The 16,652-nt window shown below is 39.6% G+C and overlaps 1 protein-coding gene across 8 annotated transcripts in view; it reads left to right on the plus strand.

Moving 5' to 3' along the window:
- DAZAP1 (DAZ associated protein 1) overlaps positions 1-16,652 on the plus strand; it is a 38,077-nt gene that overhangs the window by 9,300 nt on the left and 12,125 nt on the right. For 5 of the 8 annotated variants that reach the window (XM_075902688.1, XM_075902692.1, XM_075902693.1 and 2 more), the window contains exons 2-7: positions 2,500-2,540; positions 3,111-3,277; positions 3,544-3,609; positions 6,354-6,464; positions 10,745-10,793; positions 15,769-15,851. In XM_075902688.1, the coding sequence (XP_075758803.1) occupies positions 2,500-2,540; positions 3,111-3,277; positions 3,544-3,609; positions 6,354-6,464; positions 10,745-10,793; positions 15,769-15,851 (517 nt within the window). Of the gene's footprint in view, positions 1-2,499; positions 2,541-3,110; positions 3,278-3,543; positions 3,610-6,351; positions 6,465-10,744; positions 10,794-15,768; positions 15,852-16,652 lie in introns of those variants that run through there. The other 3 variants (XM_075902689.1, XM_075902691.1, XM_075902695.1) reach the window with 2 other exon arrangements.

The following is a 16,652-nucleotide window of genomic DNA, read 5'->3' on the forward strand; positions in this document are numbered from 1 at the left end:
GCCACCCTGCACTGCCGGCCTGTCCATCAGAAGCATCAGCGCGGGACGACAAAGCAGCCAGTCCACAAGGGAAGCTGTTTTTTAAACTGGCTCCCCTCGTGGACCAGCTCCCGCCTGGCACCCTGTGCTGCTGCCTCTGATACAGAGGCAGCAGCACGGAGTAGCAGGGGTCTCCTCTGAAGTGGGGCTGGAGCCCACTAGCTGCTGACCCTACACCCGTGGACTATAGAATAGTCGAGTAACTGATAAGAATTCATGAGGTTAATCAACTATTCAATTAACCAATATGTAACATCCCTAACAGTAATAAAAAATGCATCTGACATCCCTAACAGCAGCCAAAAAGCAGCAAAACAGCCAACAAAATATTATTAAAGAGTGATTATTTGCTACTTATGTTTTCTATGTAAGAATTTCGTTATGGATTTTTGGATCTGACTTTGTCCCTTTCTGGTTTTTGGAAGACCAAACACAAGTGGCTGAATCTTCGCTAAAGGACCAACTTGAGCTCTCTGATTTGAGAGTGCGAGAAATTCAGATATTATTCTCCAAGTTTATAATTGGGTCAAAAGAAAAGCTATATACAGAAGTTCCAGGTGATTGAAATTAATGATGCCTGAAATTTTTATTATTGCATCTAGTTCAACATACTTTAAAGTGAAATGTGTCTTTGTTAGTCATGATTCCCATTGGGCTCTTACCATATGGCATTCAAGAAAAAGAGATTTGCTATACTCTCTGTGTGAAAGTATTGTATTGCTTGATATTTGGAAGTTGGTCCAAGGTAATTTCAGTAACTGAGGGTATGTCTACACTACCACCCTAGTTCGAACTAGGGTGGTTAATGTAGGCAACCGGAGTTGCAAATGAAGCCCGGGATTTGAATTTCCCGGGCTTCATTTGCATATTGCCGGGCGCCGCCATTTTTAAATGTCCGCTAGTTCAGACTCCGTGCCCGTGGCTACACGAGGAGTAACGGTAGTTCGGAATAGGAAGCCTAATCCGAACTACCTAGTTCGTGCCGCATGTAGCCGCGGGCACGGAGTCCGAACTAGCGGACATTTAAAAATGGCGGCGCCCGGCAATATGCAAATGAAGCCCGGGGAAATTCAAATCCCGGGCTTCATTTGCAACTCCGGTTGCCTACATTAACCACCCTAGTTTGAACTAGGGTGGTAGTGTAGACGTACCTTGAGACGGAATACATTTTCATAAACCAACCATTTTAAAGATAACCCTTTGAAAAAAGAAAGGTAAAGTGAAATACATTAGAGAACCTGCAGTTCCCATATCCCCTTTGTATTTACAGCATTTACTTATACTTTTGGATATCTCCAGTTACTAAAATCGTCTTATGATTATTAGTTGTCAATCTTAATGATTTTGTATGTTGCATTCAACGTTCAGTGATTAATAGGGTTATTAAAACGGTTCATACTGGTGCTCTCTGAACTTATTCTCAGAGGGCCCTTATAAGACCCTAAGTGCTAACTCAGAACTAAAGTGGTAAATACATCCTTGCTTCTGTTATATTCTCTTAACTAGGGATGCTAAATTTAGATGAATTGGCTAATCAAATAGTCAATGCAATTTTCATCGACTATTTGATTAGTCGATAAGGGCACCTCCACCTTTGAAGTGTAGCAATAGCCTTAGGGCTGTTGCCACGCTTAAAGGCGAAAGCGCTTCGGGGAGTTCGGGGCCAGCAGCAGGAGACTCAGGCAGTCTCCCTCTGGCCTCGTGCTCCCCATGGTGTTTCAAAGCTGCATAGAGCCCAGGGTCAGCTGGGGACTCTGCATCAGGCTCCACATGGTGTTTCAAAGTGGCAGCGCCACATGGAGCCCGGGGTCAGTGAGGGAGTTCCAAGCTGGCCCCGGGCTCCATGCGGCACTGCTGCTTTGAAGCACCCCGTCGACTTCCCCATCCCTCCCTGCATCTTTCTGATAGAGGCAGCAAGGTGGGGAGGTGACTATTTGATTAGTGTGTTGACTATCCAATAAGATAGTTGACTAGCTGTTTGTGTCCCTACTCTGAACCATGGAGATTTTCACAACATGAACAATCCCACTTGGTCCAAAAGAGCAGATAACTAAACGTATTTGGTGTTGTCATCTTTCTTCTGGATATTTGAACATTAGCTAGCTACATGTTTGATCTGACTTCTTTTCTGACATATTTTATATCTGCTATTTCACATGAAAATAAAATATATGCTTGGTAGAAACATGCAATGCTGTTTGGTGCAGAAGAAGTAATACTTCAATATTTTTAAATCTTTCACTGTATCGGTAGTATGTAACATATCTGAAGATAATCTAGCAATAAAAATGGAAACCTAAAATCCATCTTCAATGAGTGACAGGTCTTGAATTCTTTGAACTATGCTAAAATACTATATTAACTAGATGAGAATACAAACAAGTTGTATATGTTTAAGTAGTGCATCATGTTTGATTCACACCTCAGACTTTAACCGTGATATTGTTATCTGAATTACAGAAAGTTGTTTGTGGGTGGCCTAGACTGGAGTACAACACAAGGTAGGTTATATATTCTGCAGCCATTATACCAAAACTTTATGCCTCCTATTTTCTTATAAAGTAATAGAATAGTAACATCTCCGGGGAAAAAATCAACTGAGTCTTTACTCTTTAATACTAATCTTTAACTTTGTTGCTTTTTAATGAATGACCCTACTGGAATTCCTGTAAAGAAACTTTGAAATTTACATTTCTTGTTTGACTGCGTTATTTGTCTTTACGTTATGTCACTTTCATATCTCCTGGACAAGGATATGTAGAAATTTAATTTTCCTTGGTTATAGTGGTTGGTATTAGGCAAAGTTGGATTTGACATCCATTTAAGTGCTGACTCAGAAATAGCTGATTTCTGCTTTGAAAACTAATTTACTGCATTATTTTCTTCCATTGGTGTGAGCGGAAGTAAAACAATGAGCATCTTCTGTTTTCAGATACACTAATATATCCTCTTTAAAATATACAAATCATCGTGCTTTAGCAAATGCATATTAGAAGGTTTAGACATGCCAGTTGTACTAAAAGTTACAATCTTTAATAGCTGATTCTGCTTAATACCATATTTTTCAACAGAAACTCTCCGTAGCTACTTTTCCCAATATGGAGAGGTTGTAGACTGTGTAATAATGAAAGATAAAACAACAAACCAATCTCGAGGGTTTGGATTTGTAAAATTTAAAGATCCCAACTGCGTGGGAACAGTACTGGCCAGCAGACCACATACCTTAGATGGCCGAAATGTAAGTTGACCTGCCGCTTTGGTTTTTGTTATTTAAAGGATGATTAGGCCTTTAATATTTTGAGTGAATTTAAAAGTAATTTGGGTGGTTGTTGGCATATGAATAATTCAAGCTGTTTATTGTCCCTTCCAAAATGTGTAATCTGAGGCTAACTTTTATCAAAAGTGTTTAAGTTTAGAGAATATCGACCACAGCAGCTTTGAATGCATTTATTACAGCAAAATATTTTCCACATTTAGAACTGACCAATTTGGAACTTGTTACAGATTGATCCAAAGCCATGTACACCTCGGGGAATGCAACCAGAAAGAACACGGCCAAAAGAGGGATGGGTAAGGAGAGATCTTAATGTATACTGATGTAGTCTAAGATATTTCTGGCTAGTGGACTATGCTTTTCTCCCCTACCATGAATGTCATATTAGTGTTTCTCTCAGTTCCTGATCTTCTTAGGTAAATTTTAGAAAACTTTTTAACCTTTTGAAACCGAGAGGGAAATGCAGAAGTGTTGGCATAAAACACAGTAAGCTGTTGGTATTAAGACCAAATGTCTTAATTAAAATTGACTACATTTTATATTATGATGTGTGAAATGCTTGTGGTTTTAACTGACACTATGACATACCTACTGACTGCTGCTGGGTATAAAAAAAGCCACAGTATGGAACTGTACTTTAAGAGGAAGCTAGTATGATTGAATGTGGCTAAGAAGATCTCCAGCTATGCAAGGGAAAATAGAGTAGAAATTAAATTGCATGCTTTTGTGAAATTTCAAACAGGCTAAATCTGAATTAGTTTTCAGGTCTGATTTACAAGTGCCAAACATACTGCAGAAATTCTTGAACTAACATACCAGACACTTAGGTAGGGTTTGTTTTGTTTTGTGGGTGTGTGGTTTTTTTGTTTTTTGTTGTTTGTTTTTTCAGAGGTGAGGGAGGGTAAATTAAAAACTTATTTTATGTTCCTTATACTGTTGGTATCAGGCATTTGGTGCCATAGACCACCATCTTTTTATGGAAGAAAATTGAATTGTTGCTCTGTTTAAAGTTCTGGTATATTTTGAACATTTTTTTTCTGAAATCTATTTTATTGATTTCATTTTAGTACTGTTCTATCTCCTGGATTTTTGTATCTAACTGGTAAAGTAGCTGTTTGTCTAGCATCTACTATTTTCCTGTTCTTTTGATAGAATTACTTATAAAATCTGTGAGTGAGCATGCAAGGTACAAAATGAGGATCAAATCTTTGCAGTTATAGCCAAATTCTTGAGAGACTTTTTTTGATTAACCTTTTAAATCAGCTGATTTCCCTTTCAGTTTTCCTTTATAGTTAGGTCCAGAAATGTAATTGTATCTGAGGAACAGTAAATCCTGAACATGAATTTCTTGATGTAAACTGCATCTACTGTGGGGATATGATGAGGCTATTTGGCTTCTACTAGAATAACTTATTTAAAAACACCATTGGTAATACAGATAAATATTTGATATTGGAAATGTTCCCTTTATCTTTCCAGCTCCCGGTTTCTAAGATCATGAAAGGTGCTTATGCTTAGGGGAAGAAAATTAAACAGTTTGTGCTATACTCTAGATCGAGATAGGGAACCTTTTTTGGGTCGGGGGCCACACACAAGTGAGAAGGGAAGCAAAAAAAAAAAAAACCCCAGAAAAACCCCTCACTGACGTAGCCCCCAACTGAAGAGAATGACACTCCCCCACATTCCCCTTACACACCACAGCCTAGGAGGGCCCAGGCTAGTAGATTTTGTGTGCTCCAGCCCCATAGGGCAGATAGCAGGGGGGCTGGAGTGCCAATGCTTGGGGAGGAGGGCCCGAGCCTTGGGGGCCAGATCCAGGCAAGCCAGGGGCCACATTTGGCCCCCAGGGCTTACGTTCCCCACCCGTGTTCTAGGTAAATAAAAGAATCATTGAGCCATTATAAGTAAAATGACTATGAGAATAGATGTGCTTGGGTAAAATTTTCAGGAGGACTTGCATGACTAAGAAGCTTGTGTCCTTTTCACTTGCTTTGTGGTGCCTGCTCTTAAGTGTTCTATCACCTTTTTAACACTGGCCTGGGTTTTCTAAGTCATTTAATCACTTTTGAAAAATTTACCCATAACATCTAAATTGTTAGTGAATAAACTGAAGTAGAAACCATCTGACAACAATTTAGTGCAGCGATCAATGTAAATTCTCTGCTACCCAGTATACCCCTCTATATTCTAATTCCCCAGAATTTTAGAAATTAATGAAAAAGTTACTTTAGTGAAATCTGTTTTACTTGCATTCTTACCTTGATTTCTCAGAATAACATGTTTAACCTTCCACTGATTGTGAACCCAAGTCCAACTGTTTTGTAAATTCATACTTGCTGAAATTGGATATAGTATCAATGATAAGTTTTAACACTTAACATGGGGATTAGGCATGTAAGAGTTATAGCCGTGTAAGAAGGTAACCGGTAAGTGGCTACCTGTACTGCTACACAGCTACTCACGGCTCCCGGGGAACTGCATGCCACCCCATGCTGCTGCCGCATGCCACCTCTGATACAGGTGGGTCCCTTGGAGCAGGGTGGTAGGTGAGAGCTAGTGCACTTAAAAGCAGGCTCTCTGTGTGCACTGGCTCCTGGGGAGCTGGCTGCCACCTCATGTGTAACCATGTAAACGTTGAAATTTTCAAGTGGTTATAAGGTTAATCAGTTACACCCATTTTAACATCCCTAATGGGGATGCTTAGGAACAGTAGAGCTGAGGCCACCTACAGATATTCATAGACCTTCATTAAGAAATAAATGCTCTTAGTTCATTGCCTTCAGTTCTCCATCCTGACGAAGAAAGGGATACTAGTTATAGCTATGCATATCAAATTAATGAATTCAGAGCAGACTTTTGCTCCATTTGAAACAAAATAGGTAGCTTCCAAGTTTGGACTTCAGTTTGAAAAGGTGACTCTTGTGATCCTTGAATGCGGAATGGATTAGAGTTACCCACCTTCATGTGTCAGGGGAGGAAAGGTTATTCTACGATGTTTATCACAGGTCTAATTAATGTTGTTTTATCCCTCTTGATTTAGCAGAAAGGACCCAGAAGTGATAACAGTAAATCTAATAAAATTTTTGTTGGTGGGATCCCTCACAACTGTGGCGAGACTGAGCTCAGGGAATACTTCAAGAAATTCGGAGTGGTGAGTCATTCCTCATCGTAGCCAGCATCATCTGGTTACAAGATCTCTTTCCTCTCTCTTCATTCTGATTTTATTAGGCTGTCAGATTTTAGTTTTAATTTAGGAAAACTGCCACAGCATAGGGATGTAAATGGGTAACCGGTTGACTGGCACCTGGTCTAGCCAGAGCAACCCCTCCAGCCTGACTGGACCCACAGTGCCACAGGCCAGTTGACTGGTTAACATTTTAAATGGAATTTTGCATCCCTTCCACAGAGATGCATTGAAGTGTTTTCTAGTAAAGTATAAATTTTTGTTTATCTTGCAGCACATTTGCCATTTTTCTTAAGTCTCTTGCCCTTGTTATGCAGCTTCCCTGCCTGCTTTGTTTTAACTATTCCTGATGCTTTTCCTTCTCTCCCTTCATCAAAATGGGGGGAATCTTGAATTTAATTATGACTAGAGTGTAAATGACTTGTCACCCTCCTTCAAGCTTTTACTTTTAGTTTACTTTAGTTTGATTATGAAAACTTTCCATTCGATTTTGAAACAGCAGGTACTTCAGTGAACTTGCACCACCACAGGTCTCTGTCCTCTACCAAGTAAGCAAATTGGTGAAAGACTTTCTAGTGATCCAGGGTAATCTATTGACATTGTTTTGGTTTTATGGTACTGTTTAAAAAGTAACTGAGTCTGCAGAATCTCATTTCTAGGGTCATTCATGCAGTTTTTCTTATGCTTTTCTTGACATTTTGCCAGCTTCAGTATTAAATTGATATAGAATGAAGATTTCCAGATATGACCTCATTAAATTCCCATTTATTTCTGTTTTTATTTCCAGATTTTTTTTCTGGAATAGGTAGATTACTAACTGCTAAAAGATTAGTCTATATATTAAGTTCAGTTTAAAATATTGTGGAGTAGTATACATTTTAAATGACTGATCGTATCAGTGTAATAGTCACAATGTCAAAAGCAATGAGATTCTCTATAGCTGTTGGTTGGTCACCCTAACTGTGAAATGGTTTTGTCACCATTTTCACCTATATATCACTTTTCTTTTTTAAGTTCCTTCAGTAGCCCAAAGCATCTGTCTAGCCATCTTTCCCAAGTGGTATTGTGTTTTTCAATGAAAGTTTATTCAAATATTTTTTTAAAAAGATATCAACATCAATGGCTCATAGATGTTTCTTTAGTTTGAAAAACTGCAACAGACTGAGTTACAAATACAAATGGGGAGTGGAATCTATAGTTGTGGAGCATAATTTCTAAAGACTCTTCTCGCAGACTTATGACTTTCCAATTCTGACCTGGATGGCTTGGGAGATAAAGGGTTAAGTTCCATAAGATATAGGAGGCCACAACCTTTGAGTGTAAGTGCCATAAAAGTAAGTAGAAGCACGTTATAGTTCTACAGAATTTGGGGAACCAAGGTAGCAGTCTTAAAACAAGAATTGTATGTGTAGTCATTTAAATACCTAGATTCTGCCTTCTGGGAAAGACAATCAGGGGCACAGAGAATTGTAGGTATCACAGCCTGAAAAACTAAAAGCTAAGATTAAACAAAAAGGCTGGCTCTGATTTTTAAGAGACCCATGGGAATTGTTACTGAACAATTTGACAAGAAGAGCTCAAACCAAAGCTATATTGAACGGACCAGCAGAACAGATGCCATAGTAATATTATGGCTTACTCCCATGCTGCCAAAGGCCTAACCACTCTAAATGACACTAAACCTGAATTAGCAGAGTTTGATGATATACCTTCAAGTGACTGCATCTTTTGTGGTGATCTCCAAAACATGACTGCAGTCTTTCACCAAAGTTGAAGAACAAGACAAATGTGTATCAGACTAATAGATCAATTCAGTTTAACTGGAAAATGGCCATATGAACCGCCTTTACAATTGCTGTTAAAATAAATGGCACCTTTGGGGTTAGTCTGTGCATATCACCTTAATTATGCAGTGAGTTTTATTCTGAAAAATCTGGGGGGCAGTGATTATTTTCAAAGTTAATCACCCCTGAAGCAATACAAATTAACTCTATTTAATAGATGCATATGTTCTGTATGGGGATGTTAAAATGCACGTAACATCTTAGTCTTTAAGGTGCTGCTAGACTGTGTTTAAGTTTTTTCTAGCACTTTATGGTACTTTGGAGACTCTACATCTCAGCGTATTTCAAAATAAATTGGAGATACAGGCAGTCCCCGGGTTACGTACAAGATAGGGACTGTAGGTTTGTTCTTAAGTTGAATCTGTATGTAAGTCGGAACTGGCGTCCAGATTCAGCCACTGCTGAAACTGACCGCCAGTTCTGACTTACATACAAAATCAACTTAAGAACCCCAAGCGTCCCCAAGTCAGCTGCTGCTGAAACTGATCAGCAGCTGATTTCAGGAAGCCCGGGGCAGAGCAACTCTGCCTCGGGCTTCCTGTAGTCAGCGCTGGTCAGTTTCAGCAGCGGCTAAATCAGGACGCCTGGGGCAGAGCAGCTGGGGTGCTGCTGGGTTGCTCCAGTAGTGCCGAGAAGCAGGCTTTTCCGACATAAGTCGGATCCGCGTAAGTCGGGGACTGCCTGTATTAGTTTCAGCGCCTATAAGCTTACATTGAAACTTGCACTGAAAATTGGATTTGTTTAGTACTTTGTAGAATTTAGTCTCGATACAAATTTCTCAATAACTCTTGAGAGGCCAAGTGGCTTTTCCATGGAACACATTTGCCAATATTATCCAAGGAAATATTTTTAGATACTAGTTTTTAGAACTTTTATCCTGTTTACCTGATTTCTTTGAATTCCTCCAACTAAACCATCCCAGTCCTCAAACTTTAGGCTTTCCCTCTGTAAGTTGTATGTGATAACACCTGGGACATAACACCAGTTCTGTGATTTTGGCATTATAATCACTTTCTTATTTAAAACACTCCTGTAGGTTAATCGCTAGCATTACCTACTGGCATAACTTTGCCTGAACATCACAAAAATGTCTTCTCAAGGACATGATACCTCCACAGATATGCATAAGCATGTGTGGAACTGCAAGATGATGCTATACAAAATCTATATTAGTCAGTAAACATAGTTTGGGTTAAGGCTACCTTGTTCAGGATGAGGGTGGAAATGTGTACGATGTGGAAGAAAGGTAGTTCTGAAAAGGGGCATTGAATGACTTAATTGTTTCCTTATTTGTACAGTCTGGTTCAGGGGTGGGCAATATTTTTTGATGGGGTGCCACTCCAAGAATGTGGTAAGTGGTCATGGGCTGCACTTTTCTATTAATGGTGGAGATGCAGGGTCTGGGATGGAAGTTGAGTGCAGAAAGGAGCTTGGGGTAAGGGATTGGGGACAGGAGAGATTCTGGGGTCTGGGAGGGAGTTTGGGTAAGGGAGAGGGATGTGACCTGGAGCAGTAGATTGAGGTGCAGGTTCTGAAAGGAGGGTTTGGGTAAGGGAGTAGATTGTGACCGGAGGTGGGGTGCAGGGTCTGGGAGACAATTGTGACTATTTGCAGAAGTCACGGGGATGCAGAATTATTAGATTGTGAGCTGGGACAGAGGTTCAGGAGAGGGTGTGGGTTGTGAGCTGGGGCAGAGTGTTGAAGTGTGGGAGGGAATGGGGTCCCAGGTTCAGGGTCTGGCTGAGAGGTACTTACTCTCTGTCACTCCCAGCCTGCGGTCTTCAGGCCGGCTCCCTGCCAGCCACAGTCCCACACACTGCTTAAATTGGCCAGCTGCTGGGGCCAGCATGTTCATCTCTGTGGGGCATGTGCCATAGGGATGGGGGGTTTCCATGCACTGCCCCACCCCAATTCATGCTGCACAGAGACTCACAAGCTGTCTCCAACAGCTGGCCGATATGAGCGGCATCTGGGGTTGTTTCAGACTGGGACCACAGGGCATTGGCAGGCCAGAGGATTGTGGCAGGCCAGATGTGGCCCCCGGACTGTATTTTTTTTTTTTTCTGCCTCTGGTCCCGTTGGTGGCATATACAATCAAGCAACCTTGACTCTACTTTGTCAGTGATTTTTTTGGGGGTATAGTTTGTTGCAGTCCTAAGTAAGGAAAAGTGTGGTTATAGTTTAGCTGCTAGGAACAAACAAACTCAATTTAGAATTTTTATAAATGGGACATGTTGGTTTTCACTGGAGTATATTTGCATTGTTCTATGGCAGATCAGTATTGATGAATACATGGGGCATTTAATTGTGCTTTGAGTTGAGTGCTGGAAACCAGCCTGTTCTACTCTGCTTGTAATACTCTCCTGGTAACATAGTTAGTAGAATTTCCCTTCTCTTTTCCAGGTCACTGAAGTTGTAATGATCTATGATGCAGAGAAACAGAGGCCTCGAGGTAAAGGCTGATCTAGTTTGTCCTTGAAATTTCTTCATCCTCTCCTGTAGTCAGATGGCAAACTATTTCACGCCATGAAAAAAGTAGTTGGTGGTTTGTTTGTTTTTTTATACATTTGCCTCAGGAAAAGATTTCACTGGACAAATATCACATAAGCGTAGACGTTTCATACACAGCTTCATTTAGTGTCTTTGAAGTCAGGTGTTACATGTTCATTTTTTGCTGATTCTTTTTATTTGAATATGAACAGTATTGAACATCTGAGTTGAACGTGTGGTTTGATTGAAATTTTTTCAATAGTATTTTAATTTGCCTCAGATTTTTCCCTTGTTTAACGTAAAGGTATGTTAAAGTCTACAGGTGCGTTGTATTCATTTTTGTTATTTGCGGTTCAAATTATCTCTAAACATGGTATTGGAATCAGATCCATCCATTTGTACTTTTGTTTTGATTAAGTGTCTTCACTTGAAATTCAAGAAAAAAGTTTTCTTAAATTACATAAAATTACCTTTAAGAAGTTGTTTGTGTTTGAATGGGGACATATAGTTCCTGCATATTTTTTGTATCTTAAAAAGAAGGCAGTTAATATTTGATAGGCTATATGAGGAAGTCTGTAACCTTTGGTCAAAATATGGAGTAATTTTCATGTCATCCACCTTTCATTGCATTGATCATCTATTTGTTTACTCTTATAGAGGCAATTGTAAAAGTACATGACTTTAAGCACACTGATCACCTTGTAGCATGTGAGACATGCTAGAGAATAGTTTGCCATCTGAACTTTCATTTCTCCTCTGACTCCATTATTAAGAAATATATTCACTTCATATTTATTAAGCTAAGTCAAGTCTTAGTTTTATTTTTAATTTAGACATACATCCTTAGTGGCATATTTAAGTGTTTCATAGTAAGTACAGTGTTAAGTAAGTTCTTTTTTTCTTTTTCTCTCTGTGAATTGTTTAACTGTGATTAACGATATCTCTTTAGATTTCTTCTCTCTAGGTGATAAATTATCACAGAGGTACAGGCCAGTTCCACAGTCAGAGGAGGGGCGGGCTTTGTCTTTATTGGAGTGTAAACGAAGTTTCAATATATTTGTTTTGTTTTTGTCCTGATAATACAGTTTCGCAACTGATCAATTCTCCTTACTTAGAAAACAAATGTATCCAGTTAATAAATGCTGTAGAGCAGCTTATTTTAAATAGCAGAAGCAGTGGAGACCAAGATAAACACCCGATTAAAACTTTCCTGGAGTTTTGAAACCAAAATGTAAAGAAATTATTGCATCATCTGTATCTTTGAAATATTTATCCCCGTCTTACAAACAGAGCATAAAAGGACTAAAATATCATGCACGGCTGGTTTGGATTGATGGCTCTGCTGCTAAAGCTGCACTAAAAAATTAATAGGCTCCCAATCCACTCTGTTACAAGGTAAAGCAAAACTTTAAGGCATCATTCTCTGGGATGAAACCCTGAAAATCCCTCCATTTGAGGGGAGTAATTGTACCCCACAATTCTTTTTGATTTCTCTAACTTAATGACTGAAATCCCTTAGTCCTGTCACTGTCATTGGCTTGCTTTGGTGTTTTTGTTCTCCATTTCTACATCCTCTTCATAACATGGTAACTGCGCAGAGTTTCCAAACATGGCCTCATTAATTCCTCGGAATGCTAGGAAAATTTCCTCAGAGTTTGTATTCAGTCCTGTTTGTACATCCAAGAAAAATTTTCTCCTGCTTGGTATTTTGTTATGTAAAATGCTGTTGTGCTTATACTCTTGTTCTTTTGATTTATCTTCTATTTCTGTGCATTAAATTGCAGGAGCTCACCTATCTGCTCATATTCTTTTCTATCTACGTTATTCTGAATTTTGCCTTGTCTCACATTTTGTACAAATTCCTCAGTACATGCCATTTTACCAAGTCATTGAGGGAGATTAACATTGGCCCTGTTACTCTCCCCTATGGCAATCTGCTACTGTCTCCTTGATGTCCAACTGCTTACTACATGAACACTGAGGGCCAGATCTCCAGCTGATTTAAATCATAGTAGCTATATTGCCTTCTGAGATTCTGGCCCTGGGCTTTCACTAGGGATGCAAGTGCACTTGACAACTCTCTCTCCCTCCTTCTCCCCTGCTGCCTCTATATAAGAGGCAGCAAGGGGGGAGGAGGAGGAGGAGGAGGAGTAAGCAGGAGCTGGTGCTCAGGGGAGCCAGCTTAAAAGCCGATTTTCCCCCAGTACCATTTCTGTGGGGTGAGGTACTGGGAGGCAGAGCCATAACGGTCCCCGAGCCAGCGTAAGCCGGGACTCATGCCAGCTCCAAGAACTACCCCTGCTTTGGCTCTGCAATTTAAATGTGGTAGGAGCCGGGCTGCCTGCAGAGCCTCAGCAGGGGTAGCTCCAGGATCTGGTGCAAGCCAAGGCAGAGCGTTTCCCCTTATTGACCAATTGTACATGATTAGCCAATTACCTGCTTGGTAACATCCTTGGTCTTCACTCCTCAGGTCTGGTCCTTCACTTCACACACACAATCCGATCCTTTCCACATCCCATAACTACTCCTGGCATGGCTTTTTGTGTAGTGCTTTGTCCAGAGCCTTTTGTAAATTTCAAGTAAAATAAAAACACAGCCAACATTACTTCCTAAAAGAAATAATCTTCTTGGTTTGTCATGACTTTCTGTTTTCATGCTGTTTCATTAACTAAACAAACAACTTTTCAGTAGCTCACAGGTTCTTACTGAAACATATTGTGTTAGTCTATGTCTAGTCCAGCAGTAAAATCCTGCCTTCAGAAAAGTTAGAGCAAGTCTTCCAATAGCTATATGTATTGTTTTTTACCCTTTTAAAATGTTGACAGTTCCCCTCTGCTCCTGGAATTCTGTTATCTGTAATATTCTCATTTCTTAAATACCCTTTTTATGGTATGGTGTTTGGGTCTTTAAAAAATTATCCTTGTTTCCTAGAGACTTTTCATGGCATCTGCCTGTTGCCTTTGCTCAGTTTTCTGCAAACAAACTTTAATGGACCATCTCAGTAGTTGGATGGGAATCCTGTGGTTTTTTTCCTCATCTTTTGAAATGGAAAGCTGTAATATTAAACCAGTTTTATAGTAACACAGATTTGAATGTGTCCCCTCTCGACTCTAGTGCTGCTGAGAATTCCAGTTAACTTCAGACAAATATATTGATGAAATGCTGCTTTCAGTTTTGAGGCTGCTTTCATCATAGACCAACAAAACTTCGTTTATACTACCACTTTCTTGTGTGTGGGAAATGCTAAAAGTTTTTTTCCTTTTTTATTTTAATTTTATTTTAGTAATGTCTTTTGCTCTTGTTGCTGACAGCAGAACTTGACCTGCTGGAATCTATTTTGGCCTGTATCTTTGTGTATTTATATATAAACTTCTCTACAATAGGCCTCTTTGGGCTTACCCAATCCAGTTGGATAAGCTTAGAGAGACACTAACTGTTATAGATACTGTATTTCTGTTTAACGCTTTAGAGCAATATATGGCTGCTGTCAGCACTAGCTGCAAAGCAAAATGCAAACCAAGGGGGAAATCTTGGGTTTCAGAAAAGCAGAAATGCATCCATATTCCATATGCTTTTGATGCCGCACCTTGTTTTTTTTTCTTTCTAATTTTACCGCTGTACCCCTTAGCTAATTTAAAGAATGGCAAAACTGTTATATACTGCATGTGTTCTTACCTTTCCTGGGATTTGGTTATTCCACCAGCAGTGAGTGGTTGATGGCATGACTCAGCCTTAATGCTCTGTGAAATTAACCACTACTTTGCCACTTTCTAGGCAGTGTCAGCAGCTACAGCCTAAGCGCAGTGGTTCTCAAACTGTGACTGCAGAGAGCTCCTAGATCACATGATGCAGGTGCAGTCTCCTTTCCAGCTGCTTCTATGGGCATTGGAACCTAGCTACCTATAAAAGCAACTGGATGCTAGGAGAACCAAGTGGAGTTGCTCCATTAGGAGTTGCTGCTATAGATAAGAGGAAATGAGTCACCCTCAGGAACCAAGAGTACCAATGGTAGGGATGTGCAGGGAAAAGGGCTACTGGGGAGCTTATACTGAGCTTGAAAAAGAGGGGAACTAAGCACCAAGGGGAAGAGCTAGCAACAGAAAGATTAGGCAGAAGTGAAATGACGTGCAGGTGACGTAAGTATTTTTTAAGGCAAAATGTGTTATTTTAAACAGCTATATATGTTTAGTTTGTGTAGGCAACTGCTATATTTGGCACAGGAGAGTTATGATTGGAAGGGGTGATGTCCATTAAGTGCTCTTGCTATTAAGATGTACAAAGTTTGAGAATCTCTGACCTAGGCTATTAGTTTCTGAAGCTTATCATTCATCCATGGAGTGGTAAAAATTCTCATGCTTTATCAGCTACATTTCAAAAATTATTTCCTTTAAATTTGTACTGTTTCCCAAGAAAGAAAATAACACCACACCCATCCACCCACACAAACACAATAATTGGAGGGGGATTATTTTGCAGAGTTGGTAACTGTGATAAGTGTAGGTTTTATATAGGTTCTTAATCCTAGGAATATTTTGGATCGAGGATAAGAGCAAAGCTGCCTTATTTTAACCTGCTGTTCCACAAACATTGTTTTTAGACGATGTGGTACAGTAACTTTTAGGATTGTGCTAGTGTTTCTCTCCACCCTTTTAGTGGATGGATTAGATACAAGAAACTAAACAATGATTTAATTGTTTTGGTTTGTAATGTTGCATGTATGAAACAAAGTTGAGGCATTAATTGCCTGATAACTTATAATATAAAAAGTACACACTTCAGTTTACTCAGAAGACTGACTTTTTTTGAGAACTTCGTAACACATGTCTTGGTTATCTGAAGCCCCTGCTTGAACCCTTGGTCCGCCCCTAATACTGTTCATCATCCTGTTTTGTGTCACAACACCCTGCTACCTTGATTCACTCTTCGTCGTTGGCTAGGTTTTGGATTTATTACTTTCGAGGACGAACAATCAGTGGACCAGGCTGTCAACATGCATTTTCACGACATCATGGGCAAAAAAGTGTGTAGTTGTAGTTTTATTTTACCTTAAGACAAAACCAAGTCTTGGGCAATTGGCAATTTCACTGGTGAAATAGAATCAGTAATTTTGATTTAAGCAGGAGAGATCCTGAAAGGTTGAAGGAAAATACAAATTCAGGGCTTTGTCCATGATGATGGGGAAAGTCCCTTGAGTTTGCATAAGCTAATGGATATGAGGGAAACCTCTCCTAAACTTGCCTACCCTATGGGAAGTAAACAGACCTTGAAGGCCTGGGGGTTTGTGTAAGTTATTTAAACATTTCAGATGAGCCTTTGACCATTCAGCTGCTCCATTTGAACAGAATTTATATCTGAATTAACTGACTATATGAATAGACCTGATTTATGCACTGCTAGATGACTGTTCAAGGTTTTCCTTTTTCAGCAGCAGGTATATGAGAGAGTTGTAATTCTCATATGTTTGTAAATCGAGATCCCAGTGAAATCTCTGAGCTGGCTAAGGCTCGGTTTAACATACCTCTCCTTCAGATGTAAATTTAATATTCAAATTTTGAGGTACTTTGAGGGAATCTGCCTTTATAATCCTAAACTTTAAACAACAAAAAAAGGACCATAAAACATCGTGAAGGATTGGTTTTTTAAAAATTGGGTCACTTACTGTGAAACTTTGATACAAACCCACATATTCTATATAGTATTTAACCACAAGGCAGTTAAGTGACCTCTGGTTGTTTCATCTTCATACTGTGTTGTCAGCACAAGGAGGTTTGATAGGTGAGGGATTCTGTCTTTCTACTTCTTTTGATTGTATTAATCAACT

Source organism: Pelodiscus sinensis, chromosome 19 (assembly GCF_049634645.1).
Source record: "Pelodiscus sinensis isolate JC-2024 chromosome 19, ASM4963464v1, whole genome shotgun sequence".
Lineage (NCBI taxonomy): Eukaryota > Metazoa > Chordata > Testudines > Trionychidae > Pelodiscus > Pelodiscus sinensis.